Raw genomic sequence first — 10646 nt, 5'->3', positions numbered from 1 at the left:
TATATTTTATTACATAATATGGTACAAAAGATTTAAGAGATACATTGTTGATATGAAGACGACATGTACAGTACATGAGATGTGAGAGATACATGTCTGGTACATATTGTTACGTGTTTGTCACTGATTATAATGTGAAAATCTCATCCAGCTCTTCAGAACTGGGGCGCGTGCCCAAAATACAGAAGGCATTACCCCTCTGAACAGCAGCGCTGAGTCGCTGGAACAGAAAACTAGCTGCCCTGGGATCCCTAGTTACCCTGATGAGTCTTTTGCCCAGTTCCTTAAGGGTGTCCTTAAATGTCTCCGAACCTATGGGAATAAACATATAATGATGGGCAAGTTCTCCGTATTTTCTAGACTTTTGGGACTCCCTGAAGCTGGCAGCTGCCCCTCCTTCCTCCCTGGTGTATTGGAGATAAGTATCAGCCAAGGTAGACGCACATGTGTAGTCCCACACCACCTGCTTTCCGTCTGTCCAGGCTTGAAGGATGATACCTTCTGGACGCTTTTGGCTATCATCAAATTTGCATGGTTGGGGTGGCTCCCTTACTGCTGGGCATCCGGCTGTTGTGAGGATCCTCTTGATAATGTTATAAACCTCCTCATATCTTGCACTCTTTCCCTCTGATTTACAGCACACAAGACCGAATCGGTCTGCTGCTTCACTGCCACAAATACACCTGTGTTCGCCGAGAATAGGGGCGGCAAGTTGAAGTGCAACACCAGTGCGGATGGTCCGTGGGTCGAGGCGTGTGCCAAGGCTGGAGTGGGAACAGCAAACAGAAAGTCTCCTGCATGAGGAGCTCTCACTCCCAGGAGGCGGGCTCTATCCTTCCCTGACACACTCTGAAGCATTGCTGAGGCTATTTTCTCCATTATCGGGCCATCCCAGTGCGACTGTTTGTAGTTGTTGGGGGGAGAAGGTCTGGTTTCAGAGCCCGTTAGATTATCCCAGATCATGGCTCCGTCAATGAAGTTTTGGTCCCGGACTCCAATCTTGCCCCTAAGATGTTCAGGGAGAATGGCTGCTCTGGATGCTACGCATGAGGACAGAAAAGCAGGTAGCGCAATCTGTGATGACTTGCGGACACCAATACCTCCTAGCTTTACTGGAAGTGTAGTTTGGTTCCACTGCCCGTCTTGTAGAGTAAGGTTAAGTACTTTCGTAAAAATCATATTCGTGCAGTATAGGGCTGCCATATGAAGGTGCACATCTTAGGAAATATGTCAACCTGGGCAGACTCAAGCACTTTGTGAGAAGGTATAAGGCTTACATATATATATATATATATATATATATATATATATATATATATATATATATATATATATATATATATATATATATATATATTATTTTTTATTTTTTTATTAACACATCGGCCGATTCCCACCAAGGCAGAAAAACTTTCATCATTCACTCCATCACTGTCTTGCCAGAGGGATACTTTACACTACAGTTATAAAACTGCAACATTAACACCCCTCCTTCAGAGTGCAGACACTGTACTTCCCATCTCCAGGATTCAAGTCCGGCCTGCCGGTTTCCCTGAATCTCTTTATAAATGTTACTTTGCTCACACTCCAACAGTACGTCAAGTATTAGAAACCATTTGTCTCCATTCACTCCTATCAAATACGCTCATGCACGCTTGCTGGAAGTCCAAGCCGCTCGCTTGGACTTCCAACCCTTCTTAGGCCGACCCCTACCCCGCCTTCCCTCCACTACAGATTTACACACTCTCGAAGTCATTCGGTTTTGTTCCATCCTCTCTACATGTCCAAACCACCTCAACAACCCCTCCTCAGCCCTCTGGATAATATTTTTGGTAATCCCACATCTTCTAATTTCCAAACTACGAATTCTCTGCATTATATTCACACCACACATTGCCCTCAGACATGACATCTCCACTGCCTCCAGCCTTCTCTTCGCTGCAACATTCATCACCCATGATTTACACCCATACAAGAGTGTTGGTACAACTATACTCTCATACATTCCCCTCTTTGCTTCCACGGACAAAGTTCTTTGTCTCCACAGACTCCTAAGTGCATCACTCAACCCTTTTCCCCTTCATCAATTTATGATTCACCTCATCCTTCATAGACCCATCCGCTGACACGTCCACTCTTAAATATCTGAATACATTCACCTCCTCCATACTCTCTCCCTCCAATCTGATATCCAGTCTTTCGTCACCTAATCTTTTTGTTATCCTCATAACCTTACTCTTTCCTGTATTCACTTTTAATTTTCTTCTTTTACAGTTTAGATGTTCCTCCAAACTGTCAATATCCCAAACCCCTTCTTTAAAGTACAGGCATTGTACTTCCCATTTCCAGGACTCAAGTCCGGTATATATATATATATATATATATATATATATATATATATATATATATATATATATATATATATATATATATATCTTTCTTTCAACACACCCGCCGTATCCCACCGAAGCGGGTGACTAAATAATTCAGTTTTTTTCGAAACTCAGGATGGACCAAAGGTAAGCATCAGAAGTAGTGCGTAATTTGAGATGCATAAGCTATCAGCTTGCCTGAACTACACGTCTGTTTTCACTGGAGGACCAAACTACAAGGGGAGACATGACAACAACAAAATACCACGAGGAATATACAAGCAGAGAAAGGAAGGGAACACTCAGTAACACTGCGTATGCCACATGGATCTCCAGCACAGTAGGAAAACACCGTGGTCAACATGCGTGGTCCAAGACTCTTCAACCTGCTACCAGTAGATATCAGAAATACAGTCGCAACAGGTATAGTTTTCCCGTGGATTTCGGACAACTAATTACAGAGATATCAGACAGTTTGTAATGACTAAGTATATAATGCGCTGACAGCAACAGCCTGGTCAACCACCTCTTCAAGAACTGAATAACTCTTAATATTTGTAGTCATAGTTTGGTCAGATATTCAGTAAGTAAGGAAGTATGATAAAGAGAGCAGCATCATGCTGACAGCTTAGAGATGATCACAAGTAACTGCACAACTAGTACGGTCACATCAAACAGGCCCAGGAACTAGAGTCCACCCCCTGGCAAGCAACGCTACATCGCCCACATGGCTTTAGCGCTTGGTTTTAATATAATAGTAGTAGTAGTAGAAGTAATAATAATAATAATAATAATAATAATAAGTAACAGTAGAGGGTGTTCCACAGGGAGGGCGAGGACACAGCAGTTTGGGGCAACATTGGATCGAGCCCACATGATCCCTTGTTTACACTAGATAATTACCCACATATGTCTTGCCATCTTCCCTCCCTCCTTCCGCTCTTCCTTCCCTTTTTTCCCTCCTTCCCTCCCTCCCTTCCCTCCCTCCCTTCCTCCCTCCCTTCCTCCCTCCCTTCCAGCACCTCCAGGACTTGCACATTATCATTACCTGCATATAAAACCTTTGAGATGAGCACATGAAGTGAACCTAGGAACGACAACTGCACCTAGGAGCGAGACTTACTACACCTAGGAGCGAGACCAACTACACCTAGGAGTGAGACCAACTACACCTAGGAACAAAACCAGCTACACCTAGGAACAAGACCAACTACACCTAGGAGCGAGACCAACTCTGAGAAGCACCTCCTTTAATGCTCTTCAAATGGCCCAGAGAAATGCTTATAAATGCGGAATTTCACAATGGAAAGGCCCACTGTCATGAAGATAAGAGGAGGGAGGAGAAGGAGGAGGAGGAGGAGGAGGAAGAGGACCAGTAAGAGTAGGAGGAAGAGGAGAAGAGGACGACAACGAAGAAGAAGACGTGAAGGAGGAGATGAAGTAAAGAGACCTCGTTGTTCCTCTGCATCATGAGATGGTGCTCGAAATGATCTGAACAAACTTTGCAACTTTGACCGTTCATCACCGCGGTGTCATGAGCAAGGAAGGTGACATCTTGTTCTGTATAAGAGAGAGTGGGAGAGAGAAAGAGAGAGTGGGAGAGAGAAAGAGAGAGTGGGAGAGAGAAAGAGAGAGTGGGAGAGAGAAAGAGAGAGTGGGAGAGAGAAAGAGAGAGAGAGAGATGACAGTCATCACCACCCACCTTCTCAGCCTCCCGCATCACCCGCAGCAGGTTATGTCCTGCCAGCTTCTTCAGGTCTTGTACGGTCCAGCTGGGTTCCGACAACAGCTCTGCAAATAGTCGTGGATAGCCCGAAACGTCCCCTAGCCCTTCCGGCAGCCTGGGATAGTTAAGGGGTGGAGAAGAAGTATGTTAGTGATGATCGCTTAGACAGATATTTTAAGGGAAATGAAAGATACAATACCGTGGGTGCAACAAGTCACAACTAGCTCACAATACCGTGGGTGGAGCAAGTCACAACTAGCTCACAATACCGTGGGTGGAGCAAGTCACAACTAGCCTACAATACCGTGGGTGGAAGATTAGTTATCATGGCTAAGAACAATTATTCTAGCCTTATTTTAGCAACTGCTTATTTTAGATTTGATGTATAATGTCAGGCAGTGGGATGTTTTTAATGAATAGGAATGGACAAGCTAACAGTGATGAATGAACCCGGGTTCACGACACCTGTTTCGGGCGAGGTGGAACAGTGTGGACCTGTTGAGGAAAAGACGCACGTTGCAGAACAAGCCGTTACTGCGGCCACGTTTCGCTCTTTCAGAGCTCTACACAGAACGAAATGTTGTCCCAGTAAATGGTGTTGAGAAACGTGTGTGTGGGGAGGGGCAGGAGGGAGAAGGAAAACAGGGGTTCTTGGCTATGGTTGGTGGTATGACATTTGGATCCAAATGCTTACATGTTAATGCCGTCAAAGTCGGCGCCGATTCCAACGTGGTCGACACCGGCCACCTTCCTGACGTGGTTGATGTGTTCTGTGAGGGAGAGAAAGAAAGACAGTGCGGGCCAGAGAAGGTATTGATGATGAGGAAAGACTCGGGCCGGGATATGTACCGGCGAATCATTCAACATCAAGGTGATGGTGGTGATGATAGTGGTGGTGGTAATCGTGGTGATGACTGTAGAGAGAGAGAGAGAGAGAGAGAGAGAGAGAGAGAGTACTGGTAGTACACACAGCACAATACATTCTTAGCACCTGCACGGCCCCAAGACTTACCTATTATTATTAATTAATCACCTGACGCCAAGGCTTGGCCTGCTTAATTACCTCCGGATTCGATACACACAAATAGGTCGTTAATTAACTAATTAAGGACTGTTAGGTGATTGACACCGGCGTCCCTGCAAGACAAGGCTTGCTAATGACTCGGCTAATGACGTCTTTCAAGGACCTTCTTAGATGCATGTTAATTCTTCCTTCAGTTATCCCTCTGTCTTTCCCCCTTGCTTCTTTTCTTCTTAATTCTTCTTTCTGCTTTTTTTCTTCTTCCGTCTCTTTCTTATCTTTATATTTCTTCTAATTCATAATTTTCCTCTATTTCATCATCATTTTCATCTTCCTCCTCCTCCTTCTCATCCATCATCTTCCTTGATCTTACCTTCATCCTCCTCATTTTCTTACTCATCCTCCAATTTCTCCTCCTCCTCCTCCTTTACTTCTGCCTCGTTCCTTCCCATCATCATCATCTGTTTCCTCTTCATTCTCACTATATTTCGAAAACGTTTCATCCCCCGTCAATCGATTGGCTCTCTCTCTCTCTCTCTCTCTCTCTCTCTCTCTCTCTCTCTCTCTCTATCTATCTATCTATCTATCTCTTTCCCTGTGTCCCTCCCTCTTCACATCTTTTCAGTTCATCACTTTTCTCTTTCCCCACTCCCGTTCCTCTCCCTCTCCTGCCTCCCCAACCCACACAATCTCCCTCCCCACCCACACAATCTCCCTCCCCACCCACACAACCTCCCTCCCCAACCCACACAACCTCTCTCCCCACCCACACAATCTCCCTCCCCACCCACACAACCTCCCTCCCCCCACACAACCTCACCCCCCACCCACACAATCTCCCTCCCCACCCACACAGCCTCCCTCCCCACCCACACAATCTCCCTCCCCACCCACACAATCTCCCTCCCCACCCACACAACCTCCCTCCCCACCTACACAACCTCCCTCCCCACCCACACAGCCTCCCTCCCCACCCACACAATCTCCCTCCCCACCCACACAATCTCCCTCCCCACCCACACAACCACCCTCCCCCACACCACCTCTCTCCCACACCCACACCACCTCTCTCCCACACCCACACCACCTGTCTCCCACACCCACACAACCTCCCTCCCCACCCACACAGCCTCCCTCCCCACCCACACAGCCTCCCTCCCCACCCACACAACCCCCCTCCCCACCCACACAACCTCCCTCCCCACCCACACAATCTCCCTCCCCACCCACACAGCCTCCCTCCCCACCCACACAACCTCCCTCCCCACCCACACAACCTCCCTCCCCACCCACACAGCCTCCCTCCCCACCCACACAACCTCCCTCCCCACCCACACAATCTCCCTCCCCACCCACACAGCCTCCCTCCCCACCCACACAACCTCCCTCCCCACAACCCACCCACACAGCCTCCCTCCCCACCCACACAGCCTCCCTCCCCACCCACACAGCCTCCCTCCCCACCCACACAGCCTCCCTCCCCACCCACACAACCTCCCTCCCCACCCACACAACCTCCCTCCCCACCCACACAGCCTCCCTCCCCACCCACACAGCCTCCCTCCCCACCCACACAACCTCCCTCCCCACACACACAGCCTCCCTCCCCACCTCCTAACTCACCTATAACGTTGCTGATGGTGGCCTCCTTGCTGCAGGTGAGGAAATAGTTGTAGAAACTGACCATCACCACGCCTCCATTGCTCGCCTGGCCAATCAGGAAGAAGGACAGATAGTTATTTGAAATTAGTCACGCCCACATTACCAAACTGGACAATCAGGATGAAGGATTGTTATTTAAAATAAACGACTACATGCTCCTATTTATCGACTGGCCAATCAGGAAGATTTAGAGGTTAGTGTTTAAAAATATCGTTTTTTTTTCTCCATTGGTTGCCTGTCTGTCCAATCACAAAACAGAGGAACGTGGGTCAAAACTTCTTCTTTCCTATTGGTTTTCTTTACGTCCAATAGCATAGAGATTTTTAGTTAAAATTCAAATTCACAAAGAGGTGTGGATGCTCTAGGGGCACGGAGAGGACTCTTGAACATGAAAGTACATAGGAGAGAGAGAGAGAGAGAGAGAGAGAGAGAGAGAGAGAGAGAGAGAGAGTGAGAGAGAGAGAGAGAGAGAGAGAGAGAGAGAGAGAGAGAGAGAGAGAGAGAGAGAGAGAGGGGGGGGGGAGAGGGAGAGAGCAGAGGACTTCAGAGTCCACAACGTGGCTGTCCATCGAGAAGAACTGTGTATGCCTATCTAGAGCGAGGACACTATTAAGAACTACTACGCACGGTGTATGCTGGCGGGCTTAGTTGATGGAAAATATGGATGTTAGCGAAGACAGGTGCTGGAGGGATAGATTGGGGTATAGAGAGGCTGGGAGAGACGCAGGCTGAGGCAGGTCGGCTCATCCAGCTGCTCAGACCGCAAGTACCAGTCACAACACTCATATAAACTCTCTTAAATAGATCATCTTCAGTAAAAATCCCTTACTGAAGGAACACAAATTCTACCTCGTTACGTCGACCCGAGGACCAATGGATAATTAGTCCATCGTCCTCAGGTCGAATCATAATCGACCAGAACTGTCGAATTGCTAGGTGAGTGATTACGAATGACATTATATCTAATCCGATGATGAGGGGAAGGTGGAAGAGTTCAGGTGATTATTTCTGAGTCCCTGACGGACGGGGAAGACATTAATATGATAATCTGAATGATAATGAAGGAGAGACAGAATGATTTTAATATTTAGGTCAGTCACGAGTGGGACAATTAGTGGGAATATTTTTTTAGCGAATCGCAATGATAAAAGAAAATTCAGAATTAGAGTGACATGTTGACCAATGATTAATATGTTTTTATATATATATAATATATATATATATATATATATATATATATATATATATATATATATATATATATATATATATATATATATATATAGAGAGAGAGAGAGAGAGAGAGAGAATGGGCGAAACAGAATGACTTCAAGAGTGTATCAGTCTGTAGTGGAAGGAAGGCGGAGGGTAGGGTCGGCCTAAGGAGGGTTGGAGGGAGGGGGTAAAGGAAGGATTTTGGTGTGCGAGGGGCTTGGACTTCCAGCAGGCATGCGTGAGCGTGTTTGATAGGAGTGAATGGAGACAAATGGTTTTTAATACTTGACGTGCTGTTGGAGTGTGAGCAAAGTAACATTTATGAAGGATTCAGGGGAAACCGGCAGGCCGGACTTGAGTCCTGGAGATGGGAAGTACAGTGCCTGCACTCCTGAAGGAGGGGTGTTAATGTTGCAGTTTAAAAACTGTAGTGTAAAGCACCCTTCTGGCAAGACAGTGATGGAGTGAATGATGGTGAAAGTTTTTCTTTTTCGGGCCACCCTGCCTTGGTGGGAATCGGCCGGTGTGATAATAAAAAAAATAAAAATATATATATATGTCGTGCGGAATAGGCAGAACTTACGATCTTGGCTTAAATAGCAACGCTCATCTTGCCATACAGGACAAGTGAAAATTTGTGTATGCAATAATTTCGTTAAATTTATTCTGAACCTAACGAAAAAAATATATTTCATTGTGTTTGTTTAGTATTAAATTATTGTAAACAAATCTAAAATATATTTAGTTGAGTTAAGCTTAAATAAAGTGCACCTGTTATAATAAGGTTAGGTAAGTTTTCTAAGATTCTTTTGGTGCAAAATTAGAATTTTTTACATTAACATTAATGAAAAAATATATCTTTAAACGTACAAGAGAAAATTTTAGAAAAGACTTAATTTTAAATGAGTTCTTGCTAATTGACCAGTTTTACATATTCGGCACGACATACATATATATATATTCAACAAGTCGGCCGTCTCATACCAAGGCAGGGTGACCCAAAAAGAAGGAAAATCCCCAAAAAGAAAATACTTTCATCATCATTCAAAAATTTCACATCACTCATACATAATCACTATCTTTGCAGAGGCACTCAGATACGACAATTTAGAAGTCCCTCCAAACTGTCAATATCCCAAACCCCTCCTTTATAGTGCAGACATTGTACTTCCCATTTCTAGGACTCAAGTCCAGTTAACCGGTTTCCCTAAATTCCTTCACTAAATATTGCCCTGCTCACACTCCAACAGCTCGTCAGGTCCCAAATACCATTTGTCTCCATTCACTCCTATGTAACACGCTTACATACTCTTGCTGGACGTCCAAGCCCCTCGCCCACAAAACCTCCTTTACCCCCTCCCTCCAACCTTTTCGAGGACGACCCCTACCCTGCCTTCCTTCCCCTATAGATTTATACGCTCTCCAAGTCATTCTACTTTGATCCATTCTCTCTAAATGACCAAACCACCTCATTGGTTTTCGCGTATTTATGACAAAAACAAATTTTTCACTATGCTTATTCGGCACGACATAAGAATATAAGAAAGGTGAAACACTCCACCAGGCCTACTGGCCCACGCTAGGTACGTTCTTCTCAAACCCAGACCCACTAAGAAAAATATTTGCCCAACACATTTCCAGTGCCAACCTTCCTCTCTCTCTCTTTCTCTCTCTCTCTCTTTCTCTCTTTCTCTCTCTCTCACCAACACTACTCACCACCATCTTCAGAATGTCGTCGGGGACGTTTCTGGGGTTCTTGCAGATAGCGTAGACGGAGGAGTGACTGAAGATGACGGGAGCTCGCGACACCTCCAGCGCCTTCTTCATGGTGGCTTGAGACACGTGGGAGAGATCCACCAGCATCCCAAGACGGTTCATCTCTCTCACTACCGTCTGTGGGAGAGAGAGATAAGAGATTCACAAACATACCAAGACGGTTCATCTATATCACTATTGTCTGTATGAGATGAGAGACCCACTAGCATCCCTAGGTAGTTCATCTCTACGCCTATGGTAGATAGGCGAGAGATGAGAGGTATCTCACCATACCCCTTATTCCCATGCCTCCCCCTCCAACTCTAAGCTCTCCCTCACATAACCAATCTCACCCTGGCGGGCTAGAGCTCCCCAGATCCCCTCCAATCACTGTTATCACCCCAGCAATCACCCCGGCTGCTCTCTCAAAAACTACATAGACGAAAACAAAGTTCACCTTTCTCTCTCTCTCTCTCTCTCTCTCTCTCTCTCTCTCTCTCTCTCTCTCTCTCTCTCTCTCTCTCTCTCTCTCTCTCTTCCTTCAGCACACATGAGAGAATTCTTGAATGCCGTGCGGTGGGAAAAGGAAATGGGAGGAAACGCAACGAATGAGATGATGGAGCACCTAGCTGGAAGGTGCTGGGAGGCAGAGGAAAACGTCCTACCCAGAAGAAGAATTTGGAAACAGAAGAGACAAAGAGAGCTCGTGGTTCAACCGAAGATGAGGAGAGGGGAAGGGGTAAAAACAGAAAAGCATGAGAGCGTAGAAAAACTATTGACAGCGATGGAAAGACGGAAATAGAGAAGTTGCAAAAGAGCCAAAAACGAATATGAAAGACTGAGGAGGGGGAGGGTGAGCGATATTTGAGAGTGAGATAGCAACCAAGGCCAAGTT

At 45.9% G+C, this 10646-nt stretch overlaps 1 protein-coding gene across 1 annotated transcript in view; it reads right to left on the bottom strand.

Moving 5' to 3' along the window:
- LOC128691548 (dipeptidase 1) overlaps window positions 1-10646 on the bottom strand; it is a 79820-nt gene that overhangs the window by 6402 nt on the left and 62772 nt on the right. Inside the window, exons 5-8 of the mRNA XM_070088947.1 lie at window positions 9713-9889; window positions 6743-6827; window positions 4793-4868; window positions 4075-4213 (exon numbers count right to left, since the gene is read on the bottom strand). Coding sequence (XP_069945048.1) covers window positions 4075-4213; window positions 4793-4868; window positions 6743-6827; window positions 9713-9889 — 477 coding nt within the window. The remainder of the gene's footprint in view (window positions 1-4074; window positions 4214-4792; window positions 4869-6742; window positions 6828-9712; window positions 9890-10646) is intronic.

Source organism: Cherax quadricarinatus, chromosome 26 (genome assembly GCF_038502225.1).
Source record: "Cherax quadricarinatus isolate ZL_2023a chromosome 26, ASM3850222v1, whole genome shotgun sequence".
NCBI lineage: Eukaryota > Metazoa > Arthropoda > Malacostraca > Decapoda > Parastacidae > Cherax > Cherax quadricarinatus.
This window is presented reverse-complemented; position numbering and strand designations above follow the sequence as displayed.